The sequence below is a fragment of the Hyla sarda genome, chromosome 6 (assembly GCF_029499605.1).
Source record: "Hyla sarda isolate aHylSar1 chromosome 6, aHylSar1.hap1, whole genome shotgun sequence".
Taxonomy (NCBI): domain Eukaryota; kingdom Metazoa; phylum Chordata; class Amphibia; order Anura; family Hylidae; genus Hyla; species Hyla sarda.
This window is the reverse complement of record NC_079194.1, coordinates 222,731,389-222,746,616: the sequence shown is the minus strand read 5'-3', so window position 1 is coordinate 222,746,616 and position 15,228 is coordinate 222,731,389. Positions and strand designations below refer to the sequence as shown.

The 15,228-nt window shown below is 46.9% G+C and overlaps 1 protein-coding gene across 1 annotated transcript in view; it reads left to right on the top strand.

Moving 5' to 3' along the window:
• The window catches only part of SPON1 (spondin 1), a 415,570-nt gene that overhangs the window by 177,893 nt on the left and 222,449 nt on the right, over positions 1-15,228 (top strand). Inside the window, exons 4-5 of the mRNA XM_056526599.1 lie at positions 1,881-1,954; positions 3,261-3,383. Coding sequence (XP_056382574.1) covers positions 1,881-1,954; positions 3,261-3,383 — 197 coding nt within the window. The remainder of the gene's footprint in view (positions 1-1,880; positions 1,955-3,260; positions 3,384-15,228) is intronic.

The window sequence follows — 15,228 nt, the reverse complement described above, 5'->3', positions numbered from 1 at the left end:
CTGCCCTGGGGTCTAGAGCCCTGCTGCCGGCCCTTATCTCCCCCTGGCTATCGGCGCCACTGCCCGTTCTCTCCCCCTGACTATCGGTGCTGGCGCCCCATTGCCAACGCCGATAGCCAGGGGGAGAGAAGCGGCGCCGGCAATGGGGCAGCGGCGCCGTCAGACAGGGGGAGAGAAAGGGCAGCGGCACCCATTGCCGGCGCCGCTGCCCCGTTGCCTCCCCCCATCCCCGGTTGCATAATTACCTGTTACCCGGGTCGGGTCCGCGCTGCTTCAGGCCTCCCGTGTGCGTCCCCTGCGTCGTTGCAATGCGCTGCATGGTCAGGGGGAGAGAACGGGCAGCGGCGCCTATAGCCAGCGGGAGAGAAGCGGCGGCAGCAGTGCTCCAGACCCCAGGAAAGGCAGGGGGAGAGAAGCGGGCAGAGACGGCCTCTCTCCCCCTGCCTTTCCTGGGGGTGTATCGGGGTATACGCGTGCACACACACGCACCCTCATTTTACCATGGATATTTGGGTAAAAAAACTTTTTTTACCCAAATATCCTTGGTAAAATGAGGGTGCGTGTTATAGGCCGGTGCGTGGTATACCCCGATAAATACGGTACATCCATTTATAATAACTACAACCCTGGTCTTTCTCACCCCCCCCCCCCATCCCCATCAGCATGGCGGCCTTTTTCTGATAAGGCTATGGGGATGAAGAGGGTCAGAAGGGGGTCAGAAAGGCCGCACTGACTCCTATCCAGTCCACTTCCCTGCGTGGGGAAACTTCAGGCAGGGACACCTCACTGGTTAGGAGCAGACGTGTGTTCCTGTGCAGAAGCTCCTCTTCTTTTAAACGGGTAGTATCGCTGCCCCATGTGAACCACAATGTGCCGCGTTCAGAGAAGAGACAAAGCGGCCGGAGCCACAAACTTAAACAAAATAATTGAAAAACAAAACCAAAAAAGAGGCAGGCAGATGGACAGTCCACGGCCCTCGGGGAATTAAATTGAGGGGGGGGGGGTCACCCCCTCTGGCACCCCTTTAGCGAAGCCACTGGGTGAACAGCCTGTCAGTTTCCCTTTAATGGCTCAAAAATATTAGTGGATTTGGAATTGAGCAGAGTGTTCTTTGATGAGTCATTTGAGAGCCTCTTGAAAATCTACTCAAAATCTACTGAAAATTCAACATTCAATAGTCCTTTTTTTCATTATTACCGTATATGCTCGAGTATAAGCCGAGTTTTTCAGCACAATTTTTCGTGCTGAAAACTTCCCCCTCGGCTTATACTCGAGTGAACTCTCCGCCTGTCAATCCCTTCTCAGTGGTCTTCAACCTGCAGACCTCCAGATGTTGCAAAACTACAACTCCCAGCATGCCCGCACAGCCGGGCATGCTGGGAGTTGTAGTTTTGAAACATCTGGAGGTCTGCAGGTTGAAGACCATTGATGAAGGGATTGACAGGCGGTGATGATGAAAGGGGGGATGATGACGGGGGTGATGATGACAGGGGTGATGATGACGGGGGTGTTAATGATGGGGGTCTGGCTGATGACAGGGGGGATGATGACATGGGGGAATGATGTATTTCCCACCCTAGGCTTATAGTCCAGTCAATAACTTTTCCTGGGTTTTTGGGGTGAAATTAGGGGCCTCGGCTTATATTCGGGTCGGCTTATACTCGAGTATATACGGTAAGTTCTCTTAACAGTACAGTTTTTAAGTCCCCCTGTCTTCCATAATCCCTCTCTATCCCAGTCACTGGAATCCAATGGATCAATGTGGTGAACAATGTAAAAAGATGTATGCAGTCATATTTAATGTAACCAGTGATGAAATATGTACCCACTATTGTTTAATTTGTCCTCTTGTTCATTAAGTGTTTCTCTTTTACTTGTAGAGCAAGCATTGTACAGAAGAAGATTATTTACTTCCAAGATGAAGGATCACTTACAAAACGAATGTGTGAGCAAGGTGAGGATATATTACTTGCACATTTTTAAACATACATATTTTAGTTTAAATTCTCATAAAGTTGTGGTATGATTTATGGAACACATGTATGACAACCATGAGGTGGCCTTATTTGTGCCTTGTTAGTCATGGGTTGTACTGAATATGTTTAGAAATTTCGAATTTGGCTATTTTGTAAATTTTTCCCAAAATTAAGTTTTTGTGTAAATTTTCCAAAACTATTATCAAATGTGTTTATTATATAGTAGGTATATCATACAAAACATCATACATGGTCTTCTGGTGTTACATTACAACTTCCAATTACACTTTCCTTTAAAACTGTTGAAATCTAACAAACTAAAGCAAGACTAGAAATGTTATGGTATACAGTAGTATGATGTTATTGACCCTTGACATAGCTTGAAATGATCTTCTACTTCCTTCTGGTTAAGAGCTCATTTGCATAGTTACTTCCCCATGAAGCCTTGTCTGAAACTAAATCTCCATACCATTCTGCTTCCATAGGAATAAAGAACTAAAATTGCATTGTAACCAATTAAATATGGTGGCATTCCCCGGCTGTCTGTTCTAGTCTGGTTACTGTTTACTTTAGCTTAGGTCCCAGTGACTTGAATGGAGCTGAGCTGCAGTAAATCAGTGCCACTACTACACAGTGAACTAAGGCAATCCAATTAAAGGTGTACTTTGCCCCTAGACATTTTATCCCCTATTCAAAGGATAGGGAATAAGATGTCTGATCACAGGGGGTCACGGGGGGACCCCCGCAATCTCCCTGCTGCACCCGGCATTCAGTTAGAGTGTTGGGTGCAGTGCCGGAGGCTCGTGACATAAGGGCCACGCCCCTTCAATACAAGTCTATGGGAGGAGGAGTGTGGGCCATTGCTCCCCATCCCATAGACTTACATTTAGGGGGCATGGCCATGATATCACGAGCAGGGTGTGACCGTGACGTAACAAGCCTCCACCCTGCATTGCCAGTCATTCGGCACGGAGCGAAGTTCGCTACGGGCAACAGATGTCTGGGGTGCCGCAGCCAAGATCACTGTGGTCCTACCGCTATCCTTTGGATAGGGGATAAGATGTCTAGGGGCGAAGTACCCCGTTAAGAGTTGATGGAAAACACAAAGCTGGTTTATCTAAAACAAAATCGGCTCAGCTTCTATGGGTCTATTTATTTGGCCATCAACATGAGCAGGAACAAGGCAGTGATAAGGTATTTCTGGTGATAGAATTACTTAAAAATGTCCCTTCATTCAATAACCATAGCACATACTTAATTTTGTTTTTTCATTTTTTTTTTCAGATGCATCACACGATACTGGAAGCGAGAAGGCGATCCCAGAATGTTGTGCATGTGGAACTGCTAAATACAGATTAACTTTTTATGGAAACTGGTCAGAGAAGTCACATCCAAAAGACTATCCAAGTGAGTTTATTCATATCATGTTACGTTATGTAGTATTATAGAGGCCGAAAAAAGCTGCACTGAATTTTGTTCTTTATCCAAGCCAGTGGCGTAGCTTTAGGGGTTGCAGAGGTAGCAATCATATTTGGTCTCTGGTGCCCAAAGCGGTCCAATAGCCTTTTGGTCACATAAGAAAACCAATATTATAAATTACTTTGGGTAGGTGAGGGGCTTCTTGTGGATTTTGCATTGGGGCCCAAGTTATACCTGTAAGTTGATCCGAGCTGAAGTTTAGAGAAAATAGTCTGAGCATCAGACAGAAAGCCACAACAATATTTGTTTCCAAAGGTCTGTTTGATCTTTTTCAGTTGTTTTCTAGAACAAATAAACTCCTGTGTGATGTATTCTGTTGAGCTACAGAAGTGGTCCCAATGGGTTGTCTGTCAGCCAAGGGCGCTGCTCATTGAAATATCCATCCATGTAATTACTTCAACTGTGTTCTACTCTCGAAAATATGATTCATTGTTGCCTGTAACAGTTTTGACCTTCCATTCTTAGGAAGGCAAAGGAAACTCTTTAATGAAATGTCTTATCTGTAGACTTCAATATTGGATGACAGAATCATTTTCCACCACCTTTTTTTTTATTGGCCTTTTCTTTCAAATCACCAATTACATACAGGCCCTATATATAAAGAAATCCACTGCTGGGAACAGGCTGACAGGCTTTTTTTCTCTGTTTTATGGAAGAAATTTATTTAAAAGTCCGATAAGGGTTTTGACAATAAAGGTACATTAAGCTGTCAAAGACAATATTGCACCAAAAAAGCACAATTTAATAAGCTTACATTCAGGGTGTTGTAAGATGTCAGAATAATGCCAATGTAAAGTATATGTTCTCTTATTGTAACTCCAGTGTTATTTTCTAATCTTTTTTTGTTCTCAGCATTTTTTTTTCTTTATGTGGGATATACTTATTTGTGTTTTATGTGTTTAAAGGGAATAAGTTGTTTTTCAACCCCAAGTTTTCTTCTGTAATTAAATATAGATAACAATACAAAGTAGTCCAGTTCTGTAGCCCCCGCTGATCTTTGTTCTTTACTCTACATTGATGACGTGTCTTCTTGACATATGACTGTGGTGGCCAATCTCTTTATTGATATCATCTGTAGGACCAGTTATTGGTGGTAAGGATGAGCGAATCGAATTTGACGAATCCAAATTCATTATGAATTTGCTTTGCAACGAAGGCGAATATCGCCGCAATTTGATCGCACGTATCGCTTCATTAAAGGGGTACTCGGGTAGAAAACTTTTTTTTTTTTAATCAACTGGTGCCAGAAAGTTAAACAGATTTGTAAATTACTTCTATTAAAACATATTAATCCTTCCAGTACATATTAGCTGCTGAATACTACAGAGGTAATTCTTTACTTTTTGGAACACAGACCTCTCTGCTGATATTGCGAGCACAGTGCTCTCTGCTGACATGTCTGTCCATTTTAGGAACTGTCCAGAGCAACATATGTTTGCTATGGGGATTTTCTTCTACTCTGGACGGATCTTAAAATGGACAGAAATGTCAGCAGAGAGCACTGTGCTCGGGATTCAGCAGAGAGCTCTGTGTTCCAAAAAGAAAAGAATTTCCTCTGTAGTATTCAGCAGCTAATAAGTACTGGAAGGATTAAGATTTTTTAATAGAAGTACCGTATTTATCGGGCGATACCACGCACCGGCCTATAACACGCACCCTCATTTTACCAAGGATATTTGGGTAAAAAAAGTTTTTTACCCAAATATCCATGGTAAAAGGAGGGTGCGTGTGTGCGCGTGTATACCCCGATATACCCCCAGGAAAGGCAGGGGGAGAGAGGCCGTCGCTGCCCGCTTCTCTCCCCCTGCCTTTCCTGGGGTCTAGAGCGCTGCTGTCGGCCCTTCTCACCCCCTGGCTATCGGCGCCGCTGCCCGTTCTGTCCCCCTGACTATCGGTGCCGGCGCCGATAGGCAGGGGGAGAGAAGCGGCGCCGACAGCGAGGGGGAGAGAAGGGGCAGCGGCACCCATTGCCGGCGCCGCTGCCCCGTTGCCTCCCCCCATCCCCGGTGGCATAATTACCTGAGTCGGGTCCGCGCTGCTGCAGGCCTCCGGCGTGCGTCCCCTGCGTCGTTGCTATGCACGGCACGGCGCACTGACGTCATGCGCCGCGCCGTTCAGCGCATAGCAACGACGCCGGGGACGCACGCCGGAGGCCTGCAGCAGCGCGGACCCGACTCAGGTAATTATGCCACCGGGGATGGGGGGAGGAAACGGGGCAGCGGCGCCGGCAATGGGTGCCACTGCCCCTTCTCTCCCCCTGGCTGTCGGCGCCGCTTCTCTCCCCCTGGCTATCGGCACCGGCACCGATAGTCAGGGGGACAGAACGGGCAGCGGCGCCGATAGCCAGGGGGTGAGAAGGGCCGACAGCAGTGCTCTAGACCCCAGGAAAGGCAGGGGGAGAGAAGCGAGCATCGACGGCCTCTCTCCCCCTGCCTTTCCTGGGGGTGTATCGGCGTATGACACGCACACAGACTTTAGGCTAAAAATTTTAGCCTAAAAAGTGCGTGTTATACGCCGATAAATACGGTAATTTACAAATCTGTTTAACTTTCTGGCACCAGTTGGTTTCCACCGGAATACCCCTTTAACCCCTACAGGACCCATGACGTAACGTTACGTCTCAGCACCCTGGGTCTTAAGGACCAAGGACGTACAGTTACGTCATGGGCAGTTCTGGTCCCCGCCGGGCGGGGACCGGACCGGGATGCCTGCTGAAATCATTCAGCAGTCATCCCGTGCAAATGCCCAGGGGGGTCATCAGACCCCCCCCATGTCGGCGATCGCGGCAAATCACAAGTGAATTCACACTTGCGATTTGCGCGATTCCGGGTCATTACGGGTCTATAGTGACCTGGTGACCCGGAATGTAAAGGGGATCGCGGGTGTCTAAAACACCCAGGATCCCCCTGAAGCGATAGGAGGGAGGTGGCACGGGTGCTACCCCTCCTATCCCTGCTATTGGTGGTCTAGACGCGACCACCAATAGCATATCGGGGGCGGGGGGTTAACTTTAATTTTCCCCGTTCTGCCCTTCCACAATAGGTGGGGCAGGACGGGGAAATGACGGGGACCGGTGCCGAAGATCCACTTACCGATCCGGGCGGGCGACAGAGGCTGCGGGCGACAGAGATCGGCGGGCGGCGATGACGTGCGGCTGGATCCGACGGAAGCTGGTGAGTTGCCTAGCAACATCTGGAGGGTACAGTTTGAGACCATTATACAGTGGTCTCTAACTGAAGCCCTCCAGATGTTGCAAAACTACAACTCCCAGCATGCCCAGACAGCTGTTTGGGCATGCTGGAATATGTAGTTTTGCAACAGCTGGAGGGCTACAGTTTGAGATCACTATATAGTGGTCCCTAAACTGTAGCCCTCCAGACCTTGCAAAACTACAACTCCTAGCATGCCCAAACAACTGTTTGCTGTCAGGGCATGCTGGGAATTGTAGTTTTTCAACAGCTGGAGGACCACAGTTTGGAGATCACTTTGCAGTGTTCTCTAAAACTGTAGCCCTCCAGATGTTGCAAAACTGCAAATCCCAGCATGTCCAAACAGCAATCAGCTGTCTCGGCACGCTGGGAGTGTTAGTTGCGTACCTCCAGCTATTACACAACTACATCTCCCAGCATGCCCTTCGGCGATCAGTACATGCTGGGAGTTGTAGTTTTGCAACAGCTGGAGGCAGACTGGTTGGAAAATACTGAGTTAGGTAACAGAACCTAACTGAAGGTTTTCCAACCAGTGCGTCTCCAGCTGTTGCAAAAGTAGAACTCCCAGCATGCATGGTCTGTCAGTACATGCTGGGAGTTGTAGTTTTGAAACAGCTGGAGGTTTGCCCCCCCATGTGAACGTGCAGGGTACATTCACAGAGGTAGGTTTACAGTAAGTTTCCGGCTTCAAGTTTGGGCTGCGGCAAATTTTTCGCCGCAGCTCAAACTCCTAGCGGGAAACTCACCCTAACATGCCAGTGCGAATGTACCCTAAAAACACTACACTAACACATAATAAAGAGTAAAACACTACATATACACCCCTTACACTGTCCCCCCCCCAATAAAAATTTAAACCGTATTGTATGGCAGTGTTTCCAAAACGGAGCCTCCAGCTGTTGCAAAACAACAACTCCCAGCATTTACGGACAGCCACTGACTGTCCAGGCATGCTCGGAATTTAGCAACAGCTGGAGGCACCCTGTTTGGGAATCACTGGGGTAGAATACCCCTATGTCCACCCTATGCAATCCCTAATTTATTCCTCGAATGCGCATGGAGCTCTCTCACTTCGGAGCCCTGTCGTATTTCAAGGAAACAGTTTAGGGCCACATATGGGGTATCTCCGTACTCGAGAAATTGCACTACAAATTTTGGCGGGCTTTTTCTCCTTTTACCCCTTATGAAAAGGAAAAGTTGGGGCTACACCAGCTTGTTAGTGTAAAAAAAAAATAATAATTTACACTAACATGCTGGTGTTGCCCTATACTTTTTATTTTCACAAGCGTTAAAAGGAAAAAAAGACCCCCAAAATTTGTAACGCAATTTCTCCTGAGTACAGAAATACCCCATATGTAGGCGTAAAATGCTCTGCGGTCGCACCACAAGGCTCAGGAGTGAGAGCGCACTATGTACATTTGAGGCCTAAATTGGTGATTTGCACAGGGGTGGCTGATTTTGCAACGGTTCTGACATAAACGCAAAAAAAAAAATACCCACATGTGACCCCATTTTGGAAACTACACCCCTCACGTAATGTAATAAGGGGTACAGTGAGCATTTACACCCCACAGGTGTCTGACAGATTTTTGGAACAGTGGTCCGTGAAAATGAAAAAATAAATTTTTCATTTGCACAGCCCACTGTTCCAAAGATCTGTCAAACGCCAATGGGGTGTAAATACTCACTGCACCCCTTATTAAATTCTGTGAGGAGTGTAGTTTCCAAAATAGGGTCACATGTGGGGGGTCCACTGTTCTGGCACCACGAGGGGCTTTGTAAACGCACATGGCCCCTGACTTCCATTCCAAACAATTTTTTTCCCAAAAGCTCAATGGCGCTCCTTCTCTTCTGAGCATTGTATTGCGCTAGCAGAGCACTTGACGTCCACACATGGGGTATTTCCATACTCAGAAGAGATGGGGTTACAAATTTTGGGGGGTCTTTTCTGCTATTAACCCTTGCAAAAATGTGAAATTTGGAGGGGAAGCACACATTTTAGTGAAAAAAACTTTTTTTTTTTTTAACATATGCAAAAGTCGTGAAACCCCTGTGGGGTATTAAGGCTCACTTTATTCCTTGTTACGTTCCTCAAGGGGTCTAGTTTCCAAAATGGTATGCCATGTGTTTTTTTTTTTTTTTTTTGCTGTTCTGGAACCATAGGGGCTTCCTAAATGCGACATGCCCCCCGTGCAAAATTTGCTCTCAAAAAGCCAAATATGACTCCTTCTCTTCTGAGCAGTGTAGTTCGCCTGTAGTGCACTTCAGGTAAACTTATGGAGTACCTCCATACTCAGAAGAGATGGGGTTACAAATTTTGGGGGGTATTTTCTGCTTTTAACCCTTGCAAAAATGTGAAATTTGGGGGGAAACACACATTTTAGTGAAAAAATTTTTTTTTAACATACCGTATATACTCGAGTATAAGCCGACCCGAGTATAAGCCGAGGCCCCTAATTTCAACCCAAAATCCCAGGAAAAGTTATTGACTCGAGTATAAGCCTAGGGTGGGAAATACATCATCCCCCCCTGTCATCATCCAGACCCCCATCATTAACATCCTCATCATCATCACCCTGTCATCATCCAGACCCTCATCATCATCACCTGTCATCATCCCCTTGTCATCATCCCACCCCCCTTCATCATCCCCTTGCCATCATCCCCACCCCCCTTCATCATCCCCTTGTCATCATCCCACACCCCCCCCTTCATCATCCCCTTGTCATCATCCCCACCCCCCTTCATCATCCCCTTGTCATCATCCCACACCCCCCCTTCATCATCCTCTTATCATCCACCCTCAGTGGTCTTCAACCTGCGGACCTCCAGAGGTTTCAAAACTACAACTCCCAGCAAGCCCGGGCAGCCATTGGCTGTCCGGACTTGCTGGGAGTTGTATTTTTGAAACCTCTGGAGGTCCGCAGGTTGAAGACCACTGCGGCCTTCGACATCATCCAGCCCCCCTCACCCCTTTAGTTCTGTACAGTACTCGCCTCCGCTCGGCGCTGGTCAGGTGCTGCAGGACTGTCCGGTGGGGAGGTCGTCCCGTGGGATAGTGGTTCCGGGCTGCTATCTTCACCGGGGGCGCCTCTTCTAAGCGCTTCGGGCCCAGAATAGAGGCGTTGCCTTGACGATGACGCAGAAGTACGTTGGTAATGAAGTACGTCGTCAAGGCAACGTGACTATTCTGGGGCCGAGCCCGAAGCGCTTAGAAGAGGCCTCCTCGGTGAAGATAGCAGCAGGGAACCACTATCCCACGGGACGACCTCCCCACTGGACAGTCCTGCAGCACCGGACCAGCACCGAGCGGAGGCGAGTACTGTACAGAACTAAAGGGGGTGAGAGGGGGCTGGATGATGTCGAAGGCCGCAGTGGTCTTCAACAGTCTTCAATGGCTGCCCGGGCTTGCTGGGAGTTGTAGTTTTAAAACCTCTGGAGGTCTGCAGGTTGAAGACCACTGCGGGTGGAGAGTTCACTCGAGTATAAGCCGAGGGGGATGTTTTCAGCACGAAAAATCGTGCTGAAAAACTCGGCTTATACTCGAGTATATACGGTATGCAAAAGTCGGGAAACACCTGTGGGGTATTAAGGCTCACTTAATTCCTTGTTATGTTCCTCAAGGGGTCTAGTTTCCAAAATGGTATGGCATGTTGTTTTTTTCTTGCTGTTCTGGCACCATAGGGGCTTCCTAAATGCAACAAGCCCCCCAAAAACCATTTCAGAAAAACGTACTCTCCAAAATCCCCTTGTCGCTCCTTCAATTCTGAGCCCTCTACTTCGCCCGCCGAACAATTTACATAGACATAAGAGGTATCTACTTACTCGAGAGAAATTGGGCTACAAACATAAGTATAAATTTTCTCCTTTTACCCCTTGTAAAAATTCAAAAATTGGGTCTAAAAGAACATGCGAGTGTAAAAAATGAAGATTGTGAATTTTCTCCTTCACTTTGCTGCTATTCCTGTGAAACACCTAAAGGGTTAAAATGCTGACTGAATGTCATTATGAATACTTTAGGGGGTGAAGTTTTTATAATGGGGTCATTTGTGGGGTATTTCTAATATGAAGACCCTTCAAATCCACTTCAAACCTGAACTGGTCCCTGAAAAATAGTGAGTTTGAAAATGTGAAAAATTGGAAAATTGCTGCTGAACTTTGAAGTCTTCTGGTGTCTTCCAAAAGTAAAATATCGTCAATTTTATGATGCAAACATAAAGTAGACATATTGTATCTGTGAATTAAAACATTTTTTTATTTGGAATATCCATTTTCCTTACAAGCAGAGAGCTTCAAAGTTAGAAAAATGCTAAATTTTCATATTTTTCATCAAATTTTGGGATTTTTCACCAAGAAAGGATGCAAGTTACCACAAAATTTTACCACTATGTTAAAGTAGAATATGTCACGAAAAAACAATCTCGGAATCAGAATGAGAACTAAAAGCATTCCAGAGTTATTAATGTTTAAAGTGACAGTGGTCAGATGTGCAAAAAACGCTCTGGTCCTTAAGGTGTAAAATGGCCTGGTCCTTAAGGGTTAAACTCCATTTAGTGAGGTCCAGGCTCCAGGGCATCTAAGATGGCTGTTCATCAAGTCAGGGCATGGGGAAAGGAATGCTGGGAAGGCAGGAACAAGGGTAGGCGGGATGACGCTGAATCACATGCAGCATGCAGCCTATCAGCAGCCAGCCACCCCTGTGGTGTCACAGCCCTATATAATCGGCAGTCATCTTGCGGCCACTCACATCAGTGTTGTATTGCAGAGAGAGATGGACAGAGAGCAGTGTGTGTTGCACCGAATTTTTTTTTACAGCAGCGATTCACCTCAAGCCCAAAATCCAGCCTAGAAGCACTGACAGGGAAAGGAGAGAGATTTAGAGAGAAAGTGCTATTGTGGGTGTACTACAGCAGCGATTCTTCTCAAGCCCAAATCCAGCATAGAAGCATTAATAGGGAAAGGAGAGAGACTGAGAGAGAAAGGGCAATTATGGGTGCAGTACACAGTGACTGTGTGCTGCAGCACTGGTGTGTGCAACACCTGAAAAGCTTATAGTTGCCAACCAATTAGGGTGAGCAGAGCACTAAAAGCCACAATCACCTGTTCTTAGTGCCTAATACTAGTTGAGTAGCCGAGCATATTGTCCTCTATTAAGTGTAACCTATGCGTTCACGGGTGGTGTACCATTTTGTGCTTGTTAAAGTCTTAAGGGCCTAGTTACTGTGAAAGGCCAGCCAAAAGTACACACCTGCTGCTGTTCTAGACAAATACTGTTTTAAGTGTAGTGAAGCGCATTGTACTCCCCTCATAAGTGCATACCATGTACATACATCTAAGTGGTGTACCATTTTGTACCTGTTATAGTCCTAAGGGCCTAGTTACTGTGAAAAGCCAGCCAAAAGTACACACCTGCTGCTGTTCTAGACAAATACTGTTTTAAGCTTGGTGGAGCGCATTATACTCCCCTCATAAGTGCATACCACGTACGTACATCTAAGTGGTGTACCATGTTTCGTGTTAAAGTCTTAAGGTCCTAGTTACTCTGAAAGGCCAGGCAAAAGTGCACACCTGCTGGTGTCATAGACAAATACTGTTTTAAGTGTAGTGGAGCACATTGGACTCCCCTCATACGTGCATACCACATATGCAATTCTAAGTGGTGTACCATTTTTTTCCGGTTAAAGTCTTAAGGTCCTAGTTACTTTGAAAGGTCAGGCAAAAGAGCATACCTGCTGGTGTTATAGACAAATACTGTTTTAAGCATAGTGGAGCGTATTGTACTCCCCTCATAAGTGCATACCAGGTACGTTCATCTAAGTAGTGTACAATTTTGTTCCTGTTATAGTCCTAAGGTCCTAGTTACTGTGAAAGGCCAGCCAAAAGTACTCACCAGCTGGTGTTGTAGACAAATACTGTTTTAAGCGTACTGGAGCATAATGTACTCCCCTCATAAGTGCATACCATGTACCCAATTCTAAGTGGTGTACCATTTTGTTCCTGTTATAGTCCTAAGGGCCTAGTTACTGTGAAAGGCCAGCCAAAAGTACACACCTGCTGGTGTTGTAGACAAATACTGTTTTAAGCGTAGTAGAGCGCTTTGTACTCCCCTCAAATGTGCGTACCACGTACATACATCTAAGTGGTGTACCATTTTGTTCTAGACAAATACTGTTTTAAGCATGGTGGAGAGCATTGTACTCTCCTCATAAGTGCATACCATGTACGTACATCTAAGTGGTGTACCATTTTATTCCTGTTAAAGTCTTAAGGGCCTAATTACTGTGAAAGGCCAGGCAAAAGTGCACACCTGCTGGTGTTATAGACAAAGACTGTTTTAAGCGTAGTGGAGCGCATACCACGTACGTTCATCTAAGTAGTGTACCATTTTGTTCCTGTTATAGTCATAGGGTCCTAGTTGCTGTGAAAGGCCAGCCAAAAGTACACACCTGCTGATGTTGTAGACACATACTGTTTTAAGCGTACTGGAGCATATTTTACTCCCCTCATAAGTGCATACCACGTACGCAAATCTAAGTGGTGTACCATTTTGTTGCTGTTATAGTCCTAAGGGCCTAGTTACTGTGAAAGGCCAGCCCAATGTACACATCTGCTTATTCCCCAGACAAATACTGTTTTAAGCATGGTGGAGCGCATTGTACTCCTCTCATAAGTGTATACCATGTACGTACATCTAAGTGGTGTACCATTTTTTCCTGTTAAAGTCTTAAGGTCCTAGTTACAGTGAAAGGCCATGAAAAAGTACACACTTGCTGGTGTTATAGACAAATATTGTTTTAAGCATGCTGGAGCGCATTGTACTTCCCTCATAAGTGCATATCACGTATGCAATTCTAAGTGGTGTACCATTTTGTTCCTGTTATAGTCTTAAGGGCCTAGTTACTGTGAAAGGCCAGCCAAAAGTACACACATGCTGGTGTTGTAGACAAATACTGTTTTAAGAATAGTGGAGCGTACTGTCCTCCCATCATATACCCACTAATTATGTCAGGCAGAGGAGTGCCAGGACGTGCACAGAGGAGTGACTGAGGCCCAATTTCATCAGGTGCAGGCAGAGGTCCGAGCAGGCGAGGAGCAAGTGGCAGCAGGAGCTCCCGGTATCAGCTAGCGGTCGTATCTCGACCAGCAACCTATCTTTCATCATTCATTGGTTAACACGATCATCCACTTCATCACAAGTGACATCTGACACCCCCAGTCAACAGTCGGTAGGTTCCTCAGACAAAACCCTCAGTTGGCATGGCCCGGGAGCAGTCCCTATCCTCCCATTGCCTCTGTCCTATTCTGTTCCCTCCCCCACAGAAGTATCTTATGCTGTGGGTTCAGCTCCACTATTTAGTGAGGACGATCTACTAGAGGACAGTCAGCAGCTACTTACCAGGGTGGGAGGTGGAGTTACGAGCATTCAGGCTCCTGAAACAGACACTGTTGAGGAACCTGAGGAGGATATCAGTGACATACAGACACAACTCGGTGATGATGAAGCCGATTGCACTTGGGAGCCAGGCGCAGAAGGAGCTTCATCATCATCAGGAGAAGAGGGTTTCAAGTTTCCCATGAGGCAGCAGCTGAGCCAGCAAGGTGGTAGCATGGTTGGTAGTCAGCACGGTAGCAGAAGTGGAAAGTCTGGATGCAAATGTGCCCTGGGTAGACCACCTTCTTTATGGCAACCTACCTTCCCGAGAGGTGGTGGAACAGGGGTTCCTGGAGTCGGCGGCAGTAGCAGTCAATCAGTGCAGAATGTTGGTGGGAAAATCAGTCACTCAGCAGTGTGGCAGTTTTTCATCAAGCATCTGGAGGAGGTTAACATGGCCACATGCAAGATGTGTCGTCAGAAGGTGAAGCGTGGCCAGGGTCCAATGTTGGCACCACGGCCCTGTGTCAACATATGGAGCATCACCATAAAGCGTCCTGGGAGAACCGTGGCTCCGATGTAGTGGTCCAGCCTGCTGCATCACCCAATTGCACGCCACTTCCTGTTTCAGCCTGCCAAGGCTCCACCACCTCAGCTGAAGGGAGCTGTGTGTCATACCCATCTTATCTCGCTGCAGATGCTCCTTCTCCTTCTACTTCGAGTCAGTCATTCCGCCAGCAATCCATTGGTGAAGCCATGTCCAAGAGACAACAGTATGTGGCCACTCATCCAACAGCGCAGAAGCTGAATGGGCTCCTGTCAAAGTTGCTGGTGCTGCAGTCCCTCCCTTTTCAAGGGGTGGACTCTGCACTTTTCAGACAACTGATGGCTTGTGCTGAGCCGAGGTGGAGAGTCCCAAGCCGTCATTTCTTTGCGAAAAAAAGGCAGTACCAGCCCTGCACAATTTTGTTGAACAGAAGGTAGGCCAGTCCTTGAGCCTGTCGGTGTGTACCAAAGTGCATGGCAGCGCTGACATGTGGAGCTGTAACTATGGTCAGGGACAATACATGTCCCTTACGGCCCACTGGGTGAATGTGGTTCCTGCACAGCCACAACAGCAACTTGGACAGGTCACGCCGCTTCCGCCTCCACATTCTCAGGCTGTTGGTTCTGTGACAGTGTGCGACTCCGC